This window comes from Pituophis catenifer, unplaced genomic scaffold (assembly GCF_029215685.1).
Source record: "Pituophis catenifer annectens isolate HBS135680 unplaced genomic scaffold, rPitCat1.0.hap2 SCAF_1, whole genome shotgun sequence".
Lineage (NCBI taxonomy): Eukaryota > Metazoa > Chordata > Lepidosauria > Squamata > Colubridae > Pituophis > Pituophis catenifer.
Genome location: NW_027256881.1, coordinates 168,200,851 through 168,220,507, shown reverse-complemented (window position 1 = coordinate 168,220,507; position 19,657 = coordinate 168,200,851). Strand labels below are relative to the sequence as shown.

Here is a 19,657-nt window from a genome sequence, read left to right as displayed (position 1 = left end):
TACTGGCATCAACCTGTTGGCTAATACCTTCGCATAAATTTTATAGTCTGTATTCAAAAGAGATATTGGTCTATAATTCTCTGGTTTTTTAGGACCAACTTGTTCTTTTGGTATTAAAGATATATAAGCAGTTGTCCATGATGGGGGTATTTTACCCCCTTGTTGAATATTGCAAAATAAATCTCTAAGTTGTCCCACCATTTCAGCTTGTAAAGTTTTGTAATACACTGCAGTCAAACCATCCGTGCCAGGAGCTTTGGCTGTTTTTAACTGTTTAATTGCTGCTGTTATCTCCTCCTCTGTTATAGGATAGTTCATTCTTTCCTTTTGTTGATCAGTAATTTTTGTAACTCTCTTATCATTTAAATATTTTTCTATAAGTCCATTCTGCACCTCCTCTTTGGCATATAGTTTAGTATAATAGTCCACAAAAGCTTCTTTAATTAATTTTTGTTGAAAGATTTCTTTCCCTCCAATATCAATACTATCAATAGTCCGTATACTTTGTTTTTTCCTCAATGTGTAAGCCAACCATCTGCCCGGTTTGTTAGCGTTGCAAAATGTATTATGCTTCGCATATTGTAGGCTTGTTGCAACTTGTTCCGCCATAAGCATTTGAAATTGGTCTTTCAAAAGTTTTATAGCACTTCGTATTCTTTCATCTGTTGGGTTTTTAATAAGTAACTGTTCTTTATTCTTTATTTCCATTTCCAACTCAGATCTTTTCTTTTGTCGGAACAGTCTATGTTTAGAGTTCATGTAGATAAGTACCCCTCTCATATAAGCTTTACTTGCATCCCAAACAATTTCAATTGGGGTACCTTTATTCAAATTTGTTTCAAAAAATTCTTTCAAATGCTTTTTAAGTTGTATTGTATTTTTTTCATATCTAAACAAGTTCTCATTTAATCTCCAAGAACGTCTCTCAACCTTATCCATCTCAATTTCTATCCATACAGGGCTATGGTCAGTCAAAGTTCTTGGAAATATCTTTGTTCTTTTTGTCTTAACAAGTAGATCATTTGACAACAGGATAAAATCAATCCTAGAAAAGGATCTATGTCTATCAGAAAAGAAAGTGTAATCCAATTTATTTGGGTTGTGTATTCTCCAAACATCTTTTAGTTCCATATCTTCTTTCATATCAAAAAAAGTCTGTGGTAGTCTAATTCTAGACTTTGCCAAACTCTTTTTATCTAGTTTAGAGTCAATTACTCCATTCCAGTCTCCCATAATTAAAATAGATCTATAGTCCCATTGCAATATTTTAGTATGTAACATCTTATAAAAATAGTCCTGTTGTTGGTTGGGAGCATAAATTCCGATCAAAAGGATTTGACCATTTGCTGTGAGCAATTCAATTGCTACAAACCTACCATCTTGATCTGCTTCTATAACTTTCGCTGTTAATTTTTTGTTTACATAAATAACCACACCATTCTTTTTCTGCGAGGTTGAAGATATAAAATGTGCTCCTAGTTTTGAGTTTATCAAATATTTTTGATCTTGAGTTGTGATATGTGTTTCTTGTAAACATATTATATCATTATTAAATTGTTTCAAGTATGTAAATAATTTCTTCCTTTTCTGTGCTGAATTCAACCCATTGACATTCCAAGATAAACACTTAAAGGTCATCAGCCTCTTTCTGGAGCACAGAGCAAAATATTTGAAGTTCATCCGAAAGCTTCGATCTCGCTCCTCCCATAGCTCCACTCTCTTGTACGGTACTCTTAACTGCCTTCTTGTCTTGTCTTTCCTGTTGATGTTGTTGCTTTTGTTTAAGTAGCTTAGATTGAGCTCTAGTTATCCGTTGATCTTTAACTTCAGTCAACTGAATCAAGTCCAAAATTGGAGAAGAGTCCAACAAGGGCTCACTCAGAAAACCTCCTTCTGCACCTTGCACTGTTTCTAATTCCTGCTTAGACTGTTCTTTCAATTGCCTCTCTTCACTCTCTTTAATCTCCAAAACTGTAGATGTACGTGGAGATGGTGTTCTTTCCTTAAGAATAGTACTGTAAAAGTGTTGTGCCTTCTCCACGGTATTCAACCGATATCCTTCTCCCTTATATCTAAAAATTATCCCAGCTGGTGCGTCCCACCGGAAGGGTATCTGTAAATTTTTCAATTCCTTAACAAGAAAACCAAATTCTTTTCTGGCTTTCAGCATTTTAGGAGGTAATTCTTTAAAAATTTCAAGTTGTGAACCCCCCACTTGTACAGAGGTATGAAAAGATTTTTGCAGGATATCATTTCTAATTTCTCTATCAGTAAAATATATGACCACATCTCTGGGCAGTTGTCTTTGTCTGGCCACCCAAGAGTTCACTCTGTAAATTTTATCTATTTTATGAAATACCAAATCAGGATTAACTTGTAAAATCTTAGCCAAGGCTTCAGAGCAAACTTGTCTCAAATCCTGTCTCTCCTCCTCTCGAATTCCCCGAAGCCGTATGGCGAATTCCATCGCCCGGAATTGTATCATAACAATCTCATCTTCAATTCTCTGCATTTTATTGTCAACTTCATCAATTTTATAATCATTGTCTTTCATCTTAACATTAACTTCTGATTTAAATTCTTCAACTTTAAAATCAACTTTCCCAATAAATTCTGCCAGGCCAGACGCCACTTCTGATATTTTTTTGGTCACCTTATTTTGGTTCTGTTTCACCATATCTTTAACTTCATTAATTTCCTGCATAAATTCCTGATGTGATTTTTGAAGTTTATCATCTATCTCCTGTTGAGATTTTTGAAATTTATCATCCAAAGTTTTAGAAATAAATTCTTTTAAATCTCCCACATCAAATTCTTTTTTCTGAGTTTGTAGCTGTTGAGCAGGGGGAAGTTGCGTTTCATGTTTGTGTGTGGGGGATCCCCCCCCTAATGCCTTCCCTTCCTGCTTCTTTGAAGCCATCCTGGCACGTGATCTAGTTTTTCTAAAGAGGGAAGTTCCTTTTCCTTTCCCTCCTGCACAAAGACTTCTAAAAAAGTCCCCCAGATTTGATCAAATAAGGGTTGAAATAAGGCAAAGTCCAATATTAAAAAGGGAAAAAATTTCCCAGTTGTTTCTCTTATAACAAGCAAGGCAACTTTGTAGCAACTTGGAAACTTTATAACAAAGCAAAATAACTTCACCAATCCACACTCGCTGGCTCGTTAACTCTGAGGCTAGGCGCCATATTTTTCCAAAGCACTTTCACTCACTCGCATTTTCTCAGATTGAAAAGTCAACAAAGTGCTAATACTTGCGTTTCCAAGTTTCAGGATTCAGGTAGTCTCGCTGTTTATTAAAGCTGGTTGATTCTTTCGCTTTAAGTTTCCTGCAGCCGGCTTGTTCTGCGAAAGCAGAATCGTCCCACGTCGCCCGGAGTTTCAGCAGGTTGGAAGGGAGCCACGCCTGTTCTCTCCCCAGAAACTTCCCTGGGGGGTTACAGGGGCTCGACCTGTGCCCTGCGATCTCTCCTTCTTCAATCCTATGGATTTAGAAGTTTTCGAGCCGCTTCTTCGTCCCGAAGCGGCTCTACAGGCGGCGGGGCTGGCGGAGCTTCAAAGAGCGCCGCCGTCGCCGAAGACAAGGAAACCGGAAGTGTCCTCCTTTATTTATTCCAAACAATTCCGATAAAATTGGACAAGAAATTCTTCGATAATTTGGATAAAATAACCACAAAATTTGTGTGGGAAGGGAAAAAATCAAGAATAAAACTAAATATATTGCAAGATGATAAAATTAGAGGCGGATTTGGTTTCCCGGCATGGCAAAAATACTACAAGGCTGCAAGCTTACTTTGGATCAAAGAATGGATAACCTTGGATAATCAAAGGTTGTTAAACTTGGAGGGACATGACCTGATGAAGGGTTGGCATGCCTTTATTTGGAACACCGGGAATAAAATATATAAACACTTCAATAACCACACTATTAGGAAATCTTTAATTAATACATGGCAACAAATCCAACACAAACATTACATGAAAATTCCTGGCTGGCTATCGACAATAGAAGCAATAACCCATCCCAATATACTATCAGAACAAAAAATATTAAGATATAGAGAAATACTAGATAGACAGGGGAATCTGAAAACTAGAGAAGAATTAAAGGAACAAGGAATAGCAATAGACTGGTGGCCATACTCACAAATAAAGATAAGATATAGGAAGGATCAGGAGGAGAGAGGAATAGATTTAAAACAAAACCGATTAGACAAATTATTAGAATCCAAAGAAGGGAAATTAATTTCGAAAATTTATAAATATTTACTCGAATATGATCTGGCAGAAGAATTGGTTAAAGGGCAGATCATAGCCTGGGCGAGGAACATCGGACACAGTATACAACTAGAAGAATGGGAAAGAGCGTGGGAAAATAACTATACCATGACAAAATCGGTGGCTTACAAAGAAAATCACTATAAAATGTGGTATCGATGGTATCTGGCCCCCGCACAGTTAGCAAAAATGTACCCAAATGTAAATCCGACCTGTTGGAAGTGTAAAAAAGCACAGGGAACTTTTTATCACGCTTGGTGGCTCTGCCCAGAAATTAAGAAATATTGGAACAAGATTAAAACATGGATAGCAGAAATAACAGATTATGAAATTGAATTAGAACCCGAAATTTTTTTATTAGGTATGATCAAAAAGAACATTAGGAATGACATAAAATATTTAATACTTCACATAATAATGGCGGCTAGACTAGCAATAGCACAACTTTGGAAAACAAATAGATTGCCAACTGATCAGGAGCTAATACAAAAGATATACACATGCGCAGAAATGGACAAATTAACCTTAGAGTTACAGGATAAGGAGGACTCAAAATATTTTATAATATGGAATAGATGGTACCAGTGGATAAATCAGAGGAGGCCAAATGGGTTGAGATGAAATTTAGAGGAAATTATCATAATTAAAAAAATGCACAGTCAGATAGATAGAAAATGAAATATGTCACTGTAGGTTTGTATATATGTATATATAATAATAGAAATTAGTTAGTAGTTGAAGTCGTTTATTGTATATGTATATGCAAATTTGTTTCTTGATTAAGTTAACTTTTAACTTAAACAAGCTTTTGTATGTTTTAAATGTTTTTTTAAGAATGAATAAAGTTTTGCTTTTTAAAATAAAAAAAAAGTATATAATACAATAATCTTTCAGCTTCTGGTCCTTCCCTCTAGATACTGATGATACCCAGCTGTATATCTCCACCCCTCGTCAGTTCAGTGAGGTGGTAGATGTGATGTGCCGGTGCCTGGAGGCTGTGAGGATCTGGATGGGAGTCAACAGGCTCAGACTTAACCCAGACAAGACCGAATGGCTCTGGGTATTGCCCCCTAAAGACTATGTCAATTGTCCATCCTTGGTTCTGGGGGGAGAGAAAGTGCCCCTCTCAGAACGGGCTCGCAATTTGGGTGTCCTTCTAGACTCACAGCTGAGATTGAAACAACATCTGACAGCTGTATCTAGGGGGACCTTTGCACAGGTTCGTCTGGTGCACCAATTGCGACCCTACTTGGATCAGGAGGCTCTCCTCACAGTCACTCATGTCCTTGTCACCTCACGGTTGGACTATTGCAACGCGCTCTACATGGGGCTACCCTTGAAAAGTGTTCGGAGACTACAGTTGGTCCAGAATGCAGCTGCGCGAGTTATAGTGGGTGCACCTAGATACACCCACATTACACCAATTCTCCGCAAGCTGCACTGGCTCCCTATTGATCTCCGGGCGCAATTCAAGGTGTTGGTTATTACCTTTAAAGCCCTACATGGCTCAGGACCAGGCTATCTTCGAGACCGCCTTCTACCACATAGCTCCCAGCGACCGGTAAGATCCCACAGAGTCGTTCTCCTCCGGGTCCCATCAGCTAAACAATGTCGGCTGGTGGGCCCACGGGGGAGGGCCTTCTCTGTGGCTGCCCTGGCTCTCTGGAACCAATTATCTCAAGTCTGAACCGCCCCCACCCTATTGGCCTTCTGGAAAGCGGTGAAGACCTGGCTCTTCCGGCAGGCCTGGGGCCGTTGATCTAGTTATAGTGATCTTGCGAGACCCGGCCACAAATTGGAGTGTATGTGTTTTAATGTTTTAATGTCTTCTTTTAACTTTTGTATGGGATATTGTTGCATTGTTTTATTCTCTGTTGTAAGCCGTCCAGAGTCCCTTGGGAGTTGGGCGGCATAGAAATGCGACTAAATAAATAAATAAATAAATAAATAAATACTAATTTTAAAACATTATATAGGAGTATACATAACAATATTTTCCCTCTTTCTAATTCCTACCTCTATTCTAACTCTTGATAGCACATATCTTACATTGGTGGATATTCTGTTTCTACCCATCATCTGTCATTCGTTTTAGTATGTCAATTCTTATTGATTTTTTGGCATGCTTTCCATACTCCTCCTTAGAAGTTTTATGTCTCCATGTATCATTCTTTCTTAGTCTAAGTGTTCCCTCTTCTACTGCCAGATTTTCACTATGCCTGTGAGTGTCTCTGTCCTCGCTTCAAGAATGTCTTTCTGCTTATCCAATTCTATTTTTAATTCTCTAAATATATAGTCATCTTGATCTATTTCATCCGTTTTGATTATCTCTTCCTTCTCCTTATGTTTTGGGTTCATTTGTTGTTTTATCTGCTCTTCCCCTTCCTCTATTTTTTCTATTCTCTCCTCTATTTCCTGTTCATTTTTCATTGTTATTAGCTGAATATTTTCTAGTCTCATGTCTATATCATACATCAGATCCTTTATCTCCCTGTGGTTCTTTGTTATAGTTTCATAGATACTTTGAAACATCGATATTTCTTTTTGAAATATGCTTGTTATTTCCTGTTGAAGCATTTTATCTGTTTTTAATAAATTCAAAAATTACTCACAAATCTATCAAAATCTTAGTTGTCTATGACATCAAAAAGCCAATATTAAAACTATTCACGCAGTCCCAGAGTCATTCCTCAAGGTACGCAATATTTATAGTTCTTTATAGTCCTCCACCAATCAGTTTACTCCTTCCAGATTTTCCCTTGTCTTCATCAGCCACCTAACCAACTCTTTGCTTTCAATAATAGTTCCAAGTGTTTGTGACCCAATCTATTTAGCAGTCTTCAGAAGTCTTGGAAATTTTTCCTCCTTAGTCATGAAACAAATAGGTATCAGACAGTATACAGCAAAAAAACACAGCCTTCCAGATGTATTTACCTCCACTCAGTATTAGAGATTATTTCAAGGACTTCCCAACCTTGTAAAAATATAGTGTATTTCCTTTCTTTCACCAGTAAATGGCATCATCGCCTAAAATTGCAACAATCTGACAGCATTCTGATTTCTTCAAATAATTTTCTTTCACTTTTTCCAAATAATCAACCCAATGTTTCCAGCATTTTAAAATGCCTTTTCAAGATGTTGCCAATAAGATATTCAAATCCGGTCATTCTATATTTTAAAAATTATATACTCTCTTAGGTTTCATTTTCTTTTGAGTCCGTAATCTTTCTCTAAGTAATTATTCGCCGCTTTTAACATTTTAGAGAATTATCTTTTCAGAGTTTCTTTTCTTTGGGATTTAATCTCTAGTAAAGAAGTTGAAGATCATCTCACCCAGCTCCAGTCCACTGTTCAAACACCGCTCCAGCACATTTCTTTCTTCGGTTGTCCCAGCTTCCTGGTGGTCATAATGGCCGCCTCTCCTTCCTCGTTGTTGGATAGGAAAGTGAGCCTTGGATCAAGTAGGAGAGTTGCCACTCTTCACGATCTGGAAGGCATCCCTCCTTTCTTTGTCACCCCTATGAGGTGACTTTAGTCCTTTAAGGGTCCCCCAACAAGGAGAGTTCAGTCTAGGTATGCAGAGCCCCACTCCCCATGACTGTCCCCCAGTGAAACCAAACCGGAAGTCCCAGATATAATTTTCTTGTTGAAGTTATGGTGACATAATCTGGTGGGGAATCTATCTTTATCCCACCTGTCATGGTTAGCTCATGCCCTGATATCCTTGAGATTCTCTTATGCCCCTCCTTTCTGCAGGGAAATTGTACTCTTTTTGTAATAAGATTTAGTTTATTCAAGGAAAGTTAAAATACAAAACTCCAAAACATTTTAAAAAACAAAGAAAAAAACACAACAAACAAGACATTAAAAAGAAAAAGAGTCTTAAATGGATTAACATTTATTTATTTATTTATTGGTTCGATTTATATGCCGCCCTTTTCCGGAGACTCAGGGCGGCTTACAATGCGTTAAGCAATAGCCTTCATACTTTTGTATATACCTGCTTAGTAGAGCTTTCCCCCCCCCCCAAGCGGTGTTCTTTTTTATACAAATTCAGTTTATTGCCCCCACAAACCGGGCCCTCATTTTACCTACCTCGAAAGGATGGAAGGCTGAGTCAACCTTGATTTATTTTCCACCAATAAATCAATAAACAGACACATTGACATCGATCCAGCCTACCAATTGCTGAAAATGAAAGAACAAAATCAAGCACGATCCCAAAGGTAACATTTAAAATGAACAAACAGGCACCCTACAAAATTATAACCCATCGGCTCACAAGAAATCGGACCATGTCTCAGTAACAACAGCCACTTATCCACCCAGAGAGTTTTCTACTATTATATTAAAACACCGGATTGAACTTCAGAAAGACGTATGAAGTCATCTCTGTTATTTCTAGATTCGTGTTTCTTCCTGGCTGCTTTACTGCTGGAAAGTCACATTCCTCTTGACTTCGATTTTCCACAATCTGTGTTGTTTCTGAGTACATATTGTTTTCCAACTCATCTGCTACTTTGAAAACAGATTTCTTTTGTGAGTTTAAAATATTTAGAGTTGCTTTCTTCAGAATGTTTTCCATAGACTTTATGAGTTCATCAAATCTTTGAAAAATAAATTTGACTAGAGATTGCCTGTTGCTAAGCAGTCTCTTCCCATCCCCCACCCCCAGTGCCACCCTTCTTTTCTTTGTAATCCAATATTTTGTACTCAGGGAAGCAGATAAGCAGAGCATAGGGGATTAAAAAAAACAGGATTATTTCTGACTGTTTTGATCCAAGCTAATAAAATGCAGATTCCGTACAGTGAATATTCAGTAAAATATAGTCCAAATATAAATATTTTCACCATCCAGAAAAGTGTTTTGTGTTTCTCTATGGAAATACAGAAAGTGGTAAGAGCAACCAAATAAATCAAAGAGAAAGCAGAAAGATAAAGTCCAATAGTGGGTTGAAATAAATCAACAAGCCAATTAACATTTAGAGATAAAAAACAAAAGTTCAAAAAGTGAAGTTAAAAGTCCCAGGCTTGATTAAAAAATGCTCTGCCCATAGGAAGAGATGTAAAAGTCCCTTGACTTTCTAGCTACTCCCACAAGGAGTAGTAATTTTCAAGGTTCCCCCTCCAAGGTGGATCCATGGCCATCCAAAAGTCATCTTGGGTCATTCCTAAGTGCCCCCATTCAAATCCAGTGGGCATGGCTGCCAAAGAGCCAGCTCTGGAACAAAGATAGCAGATCATGGGTAAGAGAAAGAAAAAATCTCACCCTACAGCAGCCATCTTGGGGAGGAGTCCAGAAGCTGGGAACAGTTTGATTGTATTGGACCTGATGAAGTGGGCAGGGTCCTCGATTCTATCAGTACAATTATTTGCCAATTAGATCCCTGTCTTTCCTGGTCAGTGAAAGCTTGATAAAAGATGGTGATTGCCAGGTAGGTTCAATCAGTGATACATTCTCGATTGGATCCAGGTTACCTGAGGAATCATCTCACCTCAGATGACTTGCCCATCTGCTATGGCAGAAAGGGCATGCTGCAGATTCCGTCAGCCAAGAAATTCTGGTTGGTGGGATGCAGAAGACTCTTTTCTGTCATGGCTCCTACCCTCTGGAAGATTGTGTCACCTAAGATGCGATCTGGACCCACCCTTTTGGCCTTCTGAAAGGGCTTGAAAATCTGGCTCTGCCAATTGCCTGCAGCTTTAATTGGGGCATGTCATATTGGAGATTGTTAATAGACTGAGATAAGACTCTATCTCATATGCATCTTGCTTCCTTCCTTGCCATCTTTGTTAATCTTTGCGCTTCAAGGTTTTGGTTACCACCTTTAGAGCGCTCCATGGCTTAGGACCGGGGTATCTACGAGACAGCCTTCTGCCACCAGTAGCCTCTCACTGACCAGTACGCTCCCATAGAGAGGGGCTCCTCAGGGTGCCATCAGCCAAACAATGTCGACTGGCAGCCCCCAGGGGGAGAGCCTTCTCTGTGGGGGCACCCGCCATCTGGAACGAACTCCCCCCAGAGATACAGAGGATCCTGGACCTGCGTACTTTCCGCCGTGCCATCAAAACATTTCTTTTCCAGCAGGCCGGCCTGGCCTAACCTCTCTTTTAAACAGTTTTTTAAAATTTTTAAATTTTAAATTTGTCTTATGAATTTGGGGTGTTTTAAATTTCGTTTTCCAGGCCAATTATTTAATTGTATTTTAATGGGTTTTTTTAACATTTGTATTATATGTATTTTATTTGGCTGTTCACCTCCCTGAGTCCTTCAGGAGTAGGGCGGTATACAAATTCAAATAAATAAATAAAATAAATTGTATGCCAATTTAATGTTAATATTTATTCGGTTAATATTTTAAGACTTGTTGCTTTTACTTGGTTGTAAGCCACCTAGAGTCACCTCATGACGAGATGGGTGGCATTTAAATGGGTGGAGGAGTATCTAGATTTATTTCCATTTGACTTTTAAACCTGGTTATCAGATAGAGTATATTTGTGCCCATTGGTGATGAGTTATGCTAAGAGAGCGTTCCTTGCATATCTGCTAGGCTTCTTAGCAACTTTTAGTATATCAATTAAATAATTTGAATAAGTGTGTGTGTGTGTGGGGGGGGGGGTTCATAAGAGCCTGAAAGCCTGAGAAAATATTTCTGTTGCATTTAAAAAATAATAATGGATGTACCAACTAAACTTTTCTGGAGTCAGAATTGTATAAATAAAATAGGTCATTCTAAATATTCTCTTTCCCATAGTGTCTTGTCTCATTTAAATAGTAGCATTTAAAGAAGAGTATCTGAGAAAGATTTTCATATACATACTGTACAGATTTAAACTTGGAGATAGTTTAAAGCCTTATACCAGTTCCTTGAACTGTGTTCCTTTGTATCATTTAATTGGCAACTATCTCCAGTATTACAATAGCACCACATATAATTCTTTGTAAAATCCTGATATGAAAATTTCCAAGCTATGAAATAATTGCTCCAATTCTGCTGTTATATTCTGCCTGCTACCTATCTTCTGGTTTCTGACTGAGATCCTGGGATTGAATCAATGAGCAGCATTCATCTGCAGCCTAAACAGTGTGGCTATCAACAGTGAACACTTCATTTCAAGTCTCTGAGTGAACAATTTGATTCTGAAGATTTTTTCTTCAACAATATTATGCTCTCTCTACATCACTGTATCTCATGGGTTTATTGTGTGTTGGGGATCAGCTGTTGTACTAAGCCCATACAGGTATCACATTTGAAGGGAAAAAGTGTTTCAGAACATGTGCCTGTGCATGTTGCACCTATTGATAAGTCTTTGAAGCAACTGTGGCTTTTCCCAGGACCAAGTGGCTGTTCTCTTCAACTGCAGGCTCAGTCCTTGGAAAAAGCATATTTGGGTTCAGGAATTAAGGGCTGGTGCTGTTTTCTCCAAAGCAATGACCTCCAACCTTTTGGGGACCAGGGACCAGTTCCACAGAGAAGTTTTTCTGCAGACCGGAGGGGACATGGTTTTGCATGCTGCCTGCATCCCGCGGATGGTGCTTCACTTGTTTGCATGGACCGGTTGCTGGCATGCCATGGACTGGTGCCAGTCCACGGACTGCGGGTTGGGGATCCCTGCTCCAACGGACCATTTCCTCTTTAGATTTGATTTTCTACAGAGTCCCTCTTAGTTTTTGAGAGGAAGATGGAATATAATATAGTCATGTTCAATTGAGCTTAATGGATTTTTCCAGTAGAAGGAAAATGTTCACATCTTTTTCAAATGGTGAAATTAAATTACAATGCTGCAGTCAGTTTGATAACCAGGAATTCCATTTGTTGTTTCCATTGTTCATTTCCTTTAACTTCCTTTATACATTGATAATAATTGATAGAATAAGGCTTACATTTTCGATATCCTTCTTTCATTGAGCCTTGTGTCAGGTGTGCTTCCTTCAAAGTCCAGGAAAGAATGACCCAAACTCCATTGTTTATAGAGAAAGGTACTTTTACTAGAAGATGAAGTGAACGCAACCAAAGGAAAGCAGAATCTAAGGCAATACGCGCGAAAATTGCATATAGAAAGCATCCCCTCCCACTGCCCACCGTAAATCATCCAATCCATAGGTCTCCCAGGGGTCAGGTGGAAGCACACGTCTGGCAGCATCATCAATCAGGAATGCCACGACCGTTGGCCCGATGGCAGCTTCAAAGATACAGTCCGGTGGCTTAACTATTGGTTTTGTTTTCCTCCAGCACGCTTCCCCCCCCCATTCTACCTAGCTCACCCCCTCCCGTTATTATGGCAGCCAAAGCAGAAAAGGCGGAGGCTGACATTTGTCCTTCTGTAAAAGTGGGAGGTTTCTGTTATTCCCCCATTGATTTAACATTCCAATTAGATAGTCAGAGTAATAAATTTAATCCCATAATAAAATCAATATCTGTGCTCTTAAATAATAGCAGAGCAGCCTGGTATGCTCTTCATTTTTAGTAAGATCTCCTACTTGAATTAACTTTGTTGTCACTAAGACCTTCTTGTAGTAGTGCAGGGGTGTCAAACTCACGGCGTCCCAGCAGCGTCACGTTTAGGTTTGGTTTAGGTTTTATTAAATTTGTATACCGCCCTACTCCCGAAGGACTCAGGGCGGTGAACAGGCACAGGATAAAATACAGAAATACAAAAGTTAAAAACAATTTAAAACCAAATTAAATAGTATTGGCCCACGACAATTAAAATCCCAATAAATTTAAAACAAATTAAAATTGCAATTTAAAATTTAAAAGAAAGAGGAGAAAAATTAGGCCAGGCCGGCTTGCTGGAATAAAAATAAAATGTGACGTATTGGGACTATTTTCCCCTTTGCTAAACCAAGTGTGGACATGGCCAGTGCGTGACGCATCTGGCCTATGGGCCAGGAATTTGACAGCCCTGTAGTAGTGGAAGAAAATGTTCCATTTCCCATTTTCCTGTTGTTACTTACAATTTATATTGAGCAGAGTTCACATCTGCTTCAGTACTTGATGAATAAAAGAAACTCTTGACTCTGATTAATACTGTATACTATATTAATTGATACCATTGATAGACCTCCTCTAAATTTTTTTGACTCTCCTCTCCCAAAGAATATACCTTAAGCTTCTACAAATAATGATTACACATGATGTATTTGTTTTTTATATAATCTTATTATTCTGAGGCAGGATTTTTGGCTCTCTTTCAGACCACCTTGGCTCATAGACTGGTTAATCATGAAAGTTCAATAACACAGCTTCCATTGTACACTTCTCCCTCATTGCCTAATATAACCTTAGGACTACCGGCAGCAGCCCCATGCACTGTAAGTGGTATTGTATAATTTAAAACGGAGTCATTACCTTAACTTCATTCATAGATCACTTTTTAAATTCAGTAATACTATATGCTTGCAGGGTGGATCAGGACAGCAAGATTCTGAAAGACTTACTATTCCATCATTACAACAACGAATCTCCATATTTCCTGGCACCCATATCACTCCTTATTTGAACAGTACAGCAGTGGATAGAGAAGGGGGATCAACACACAGCCCTCTTCTTCAACACATGGTTTTACTGGAACAGTCAACTGCACAAAATCCATTGGTCTCAGGTAAAGGTGCTTCTTCCAACAACTAGTTGACTTAATACTAAGTAAGAAACAGCATTGGTGGTTTTATTAGAGCTTGGCATTGTCTGAGCTTCCTGCCTACCTATGCTCTAGTGCTATAAGGATGGCTATTCTTTCCAGTTTCTAATTACTCCATTCCTTGAATCATTTTATGAAATAATTTACATATCTAAAATTTTGAGTTTTGGCAATGAGGAATAAATCTGCTCAGTCAAGTTACTTAAAAATTATTATTTTAATAATGTTTATGATCAAATTAATAACTTCCCATGGGTTTTTCTTTATTTTATATAGGGTAGGTCACAAATTGGAATATAGACAGTGGTGAAATCCGGCCGGTTCTATTTGGCTCACGCAAACCAGCACTGGTGGTGGGAGGCTCCGCCCACCCGCCAGGACGTCATTATGTCCCATTTTTTACCCTCTGTGCATGCGCAGAAGGCTCTGTGCATGCACAGAAGAAGCACAAGCATAGCGAGTGCGTGCACATGCTCACACTCCCGAACTGGTAGCCAAGGTGCATTTCACCGCTGAATATAGACATGTATAGAATTCTTTATCTTAGGTTAATTTTGTTTAAAAACTGGTAAATTAGAAAAAGGACACAGAGACTAGCTTAATCCTCCCTCATTTTTACAACCACAAGGTCTGATTTTTAAAGAGCCAGTTAGAGATTAAGAATGGCATCGTGGATTGTTTTTAATACTTGTATATTTTCATCATTTCTTGTTTTTATTGTAATAATTATATTTATATTTTCAAGTTTATTTAATAAGTTTTAACTTATATTAGCTACTTGGAGTCTGGAATTGCTTGGGATATAAATGTTAGCAAGTAAATGAAAAAATCATGTTGCTATGATGGAAATAATTATTTACAAGATTCTCCTTCCTCTTCTGTTCTTTTTTCTTCTACTCTGGTTTTCTACCTATTACCTTCTAACTGGCATCTTTCAGGACTAGGGACACTCCCTCTCCATGCACAATCTCTTGTGGGTGCTGATAGACTGTCTCCCTCAATACACAAACTGCGGCAGCACCGTCCTCTGGGGCGCACCCAGTCTGCTCCCCTTCCCCAGAATGCACAGGCCCTCCAACAATTGGTGATCCAACAACAACATCAGCAGTTCTTGGAAAAACACAAACAACAATTTCAACAGCAGCAGTTACATATTAACAAGGTATGTATTTCAGCTCCTGGTTCTTGCTTATTCAGTTTTAATCCACTGGTTTTGGAAGTGTCTTTAATATGCTCAGCATATAATTATATTATGCAATGTATTCATCCATTAGAATGTTCATAGGAGGGCCTTGGAAAGTTTAAGTTTAAGTTTAAGTTTTATTAAATTTCTATACCGCCCTTCTCCCAAGGGACTCAGGGCGGTGTACAGCCATATTAAAACACATGAATTTATAAAATTTAAAACCAATTAAAATCAGATATATAAAATTTGGCCATTAATTTAAAACACACATACACCCATTTAAAATTCATATTAGGCCAGTCCGGCTTGCTGAAACAGAAGGGTCTTAAGGGCAAAAAGTGCGCAGGTCGGGGCTAAGACGAAGCTCTAGTGGCAGCTCATTCCAAAGGGCTGGTGCCCCCACAGAGAAGGCTCTTCCCCTGGGTGTCGCCAGTCGGCATTGTTTGGCTGATGGCACCCTGAGGAGCCCCTCTCTGTGGGAGCGTATTGGCCTGTGGGAGGTTGTTGCTGGCAGAAGGCGGTCTCATATATACCCCGGTCCTAAGCCATGGAGCGCTTTAAATGTGGTAACCAACACCTTGAATCGCACTCGGAAGACCAACGGAAGCCAGTGCAGCTCACGCAGGGGGGGTGTTACATGGGTACGCCGAGTTGCACCCATAACCACCCGCACGGCCGCATTCTGGACCAGCTGGAGCCTCCGAGTGTTCTTCAAGGGGAGCCCCATGTAGAGTGTGTTGCAGTAGTCCAGACGGGACGTGACAAGGGCATGAGTGACTGTGCGCAAGGCATCCCAGTCCAGAAAGGGACGCAACTGGTGTACCAGGCAAACCCGATAAAAAGCTCCCCTGGCCACGGCCATCATATGATCTTCCAAAGACAGCTGTGCATCCAGGAGAACACCCAAGTTGCGAGCCCTCTTTGTGGGGGCCAAGGTTTCACCCCCAATAGTCAGCGATGGTGCCAGCTGACTATACCAGGCCGCTGGAAGCCACAGCCACTCAGTCTTGGAGAGGTTGAGTTTGAGCCTGTTTCTCCCCATCCAGATCCGCACGGCCTCCAGGCACCGGGACATCACATCAAGGGCATCATTGGGGTGGTTCGGGGTGGAGATGTACAGCTGAGTATCATCAGCATACTGATGGAATCTCACCCCGAAACCACGGATGATCTCGCCCAGTGGCTTCACATAAATGTTGAACAGAAGGGGCAAGAGGACTGACCCTTGCGGCACCCTGCATACAAGGCGCCTCGGGGTCAACCTCTGCCCCCCTGCCAACACAAACTGCACATGGTTGGAGAGGAAGGAGGAGAACCACCGCAACACGGTGCCCCCCACTCCCAACCCCTCCAATCGTCGTAGCATGATACCATGGTCGATGATATCAAAAGCCGCTGAGAGATCTAATAGGACCAGGACAGAGGAGCAACCCCTGTCCCGAGCCCTCCAGAGATCATCGACCAATGCGACCAATGCCGTTTCAGTGCTGTGCCCTGGCCTGAAGCCCGACTGGAACGGGTCTAGATAATTGGCTTCATCCAGGTACTGGGGAAGTTGTCGCGCCACCACACTCTCAACAACCTTCGCAACGAAGCGAAGGTTGGAGACTGGGCGATAATTAGCTAATACAGCCAGGTCCAGGGCAGGCTTCTTGAGGAGAGGCCTCACCACCGCCTCTTTCAAAGAGGGGGGGGGAAGTAACCCTCACTCAAAGAAGCGTTAATAATCCCCTGGAGCCAGCCTAGTGTTACCTCCCAGGAGGCCAGCACCAACCAGGAGGGACACAGATCCAATAAACGTGGCAGCGCTAAGCCTCCCCAGAATCCTGTCCACGTCCTCAAGAGTCACAGAGTAAAACCCCTCCCAGATAACATTCTCAAGATTCCCCTCCATCAGTCCATCCGGATCTACCCAATCAGAGTCCAGACCTTCCCGAATCTGAGTGACTTTGTCACGCAGGAATTGCACAAAATCCTCAGCTCTGCCCTGCAAGGGGTCTTCCCTCGCTCCCAGATGAAGGAGGGAGCGGGTCACCCTAAACAGGACAGCTGGGTGGTTCTCTGCAGACCCGATAAGAGCGGAAAAATAATTAAATTTTGCCGCTTTTATCGCCACTAGGTAGGTCTTAATATGAGACCTCACCAGTGTTCGGTCAGATTCGGAGCGACTGGCCCTCCAATCACTCTCCAGTGGTTATAGTGGGGTATAACAGTGGTCCTCAACCTTGATGGTCCTCAACCTTGGTATGGGGAGAGGGGATGATTCTATGGGCATACAACTCCATTTGCACAAGCGGTGCACAGTGGCCTGCCGCTTGCGCAACCTGGTTTCCAACGTGCCATGGCCCGGTAGTGTGATGCGGCCCAGGAGGTTGGGAACTCCTGGTGTATAGGAAGTATGTTCCAAATATAACCTTGTAACTTGAGTAGGTAAAAATCAGGATTCCTCTGAAAATTGACTCTCTGAGGAGTTATGTTTACTTAATTATTTATCAGAAGTTCTGTTAGAATTGAATAGATTGGCTGGACAACTGAAAATGTTGACTTCTCTTTTAAAAATGAAATGCTTGCAGATTTCTGAAAATACAGGTACTCCTCAAGTTACAAATGTAAGGGAGCCTTCCCATTCCAACCTGAAGATTCGTGGGAGTGAATCTCATACCTTGAACACAATCACTCCCTCCTTTCATCATGGGGGGGTAGTCATGGAACGGGCACCTGATTCAGACCACCCAAAGCCTCCCCTGACCCACTGAAATACCTCATGCTCCCCACAATTGCTTCTTCCCCCACAACCTGCTGCATTGGGTCACTTACCTTGTGAAGATCTGTCTCCTCTCCAGCATCTCTGTTTCTCTGCCTGCAATGGAAAACGGCGAGAGCAGAGGGGCAGCAGGAAGAGCACACCCTGATCGGCTTCTCTGATCACTGAGCCTGCCTGCCACTTCTGGAGCAGTGGGCAGCCTCAGTGAGTCTCCTCCAAAGGTTTCAAGGCTCCATGCGGAAAAGCGTTTGCACGAAGTGAGGCTTTGAGGCAGCAAACTCACATTGCTCCAAGCCCCTCATTAGTGTGCAACCACTTTTCCCGCAGAGACTGGAACCTTCTGGGTGCCCTGATCCCACGGGATATCTGGCACCCATTCTCTGCAAAAGCGGATGGGTGCCTGAACTCACATGAGACCATGCACCCCAGAAGTTTCCAGTTTCCAAACCTTTGTTATCCTGACAGAGACTGCAAACTTCCTCTGCGTGGAAATGGGGCTCTTGAAAACAGAGGTTTTCACTCCATTTCCAACCGCCCCATTTCTATGCAGATGAAGTTTCCAGTCTCCGTTAGGGCTACAAGTGTTTCAGTGGCCCTGGGGCAGTTGGAAATGGCAATTAGAAACAGAGCGAATTGCTCCATTTCCAACTGCCCTAGGGTAGCTCAAACACTTGTAGCCCTAACGGAGACTGGAAACTTCGTCTGCATGGAAATGGGGCACTTGAAAACAGAGCTTCTCTTCAGCAGAGGCCTTGAGGAAAGGCCTTTCCTGGTGAAAACGGAGTCCCAGAGCGACACACACTCCCTCCAGGGGCTCCGTTCTTGGCAGCAAAGGCTTTTTGCAAAGATGGTAAAAGGCTTTGCAAACAGAGAGAAAGCTTTGATGTTTCAGGCCTTCCCACCATTTTCAAAGCCTTTTGCTGCAGCTCTCATTCAGGCCTCCGTTTGCAGAGAATAGAGGCCTAAAGTACCGTAAGATCACATGAGATCAATAGCGTGAGTTCTCGTGCTACTGATCTAGTGTGAACTTGTGATACTTCTCCATTCTCTGCATACACACCGAAGGCCTGAAGCACCAAAACAGGCCAGGAAAGCAAAGGCTCTCTAGATCTTTGCAAGGTGAGTATCCACAGGCCTAGTGCCTATGGAGACCCGACGCAGGAGGAGGGAGGGGGGAATAGGCAGGCCAAATGTTGCAGAGCTTCTGCAGTTGGTCATAAGAGTGAACAACTGCCATGGTGCTGCAACATTCATAATTTTGGGACTTGTTTGTAAATGCTAGGGGGCAGTTATCGCGTAACTTCAAACATTCGCTAAGGGAATGCTCATAATCTGGGGATTACCTGTATTTTGTTATTAATTTTTCCTGATTCTCCTTCTCAAATTATTCTATATATTGTTAATATTTATGAACTGTATCAATGTCAAAGGATTAAATGATTAATACCTGATTTTACGAAAATTGTTTGAAATTATAGTGAGATGTTTGTTTTAAATCAGTTTGTTTACTTCTTACATTGGGACAATCAGATGGTAGTCTGAGTGTGGACCTTGGTTATTAAAAATGCAACTAGAATGTGATCAACTGACTAACTGGGAACTGCTGTTTCCATATACTGTAATTATTTCCTTGTGAAAATGAGGATAGGAAGCCAGCTATCTACAGTGGGTCATTGGAAAGAAACTATAGATTTCCTTCCTTCCTTCCTTCCTTCCTTCCTTCCTTCCTTCCTTCCTTCCTTCCTTCCTTCCTTCCTTCCTTCCTTCCTTCTTGTTCAAGCAGGGTGCAA

The 19,657-nt window shown here is 41.0% G+C and overlaps 1 protein-coding gene across 1 annotated transcript in view; it reads left to right on the top strand.

Annotated features, from left to right (window-relative positions):
• HDAC4 (histone deacetylase 4) overlaps positions 1 to 19,657 on the top strand; it is a 423,752-nt gene that overhangs the window by 170,323 nt on the left and 233,772 nt on the right. Inside the window, exons 9-11 of the mRNA XM_070933431.1 lie at positions 13,475 to 13,591; positions 13,683 to 13,881; positions 14,856 to 15,079. Of these exons, the coding sequence (XP_070789532.1) occupies positions 13,475 to 13,591; positions 13,683 to 13,881; positions 14,856 to 15,079 (540 nt within the window). The remainder of the gene's footprint in view (positions 1 to 13,474; positions 13,592 to 13,682; positions 13,882 to 14,855; positions 15,080 to 19,657) is intronic.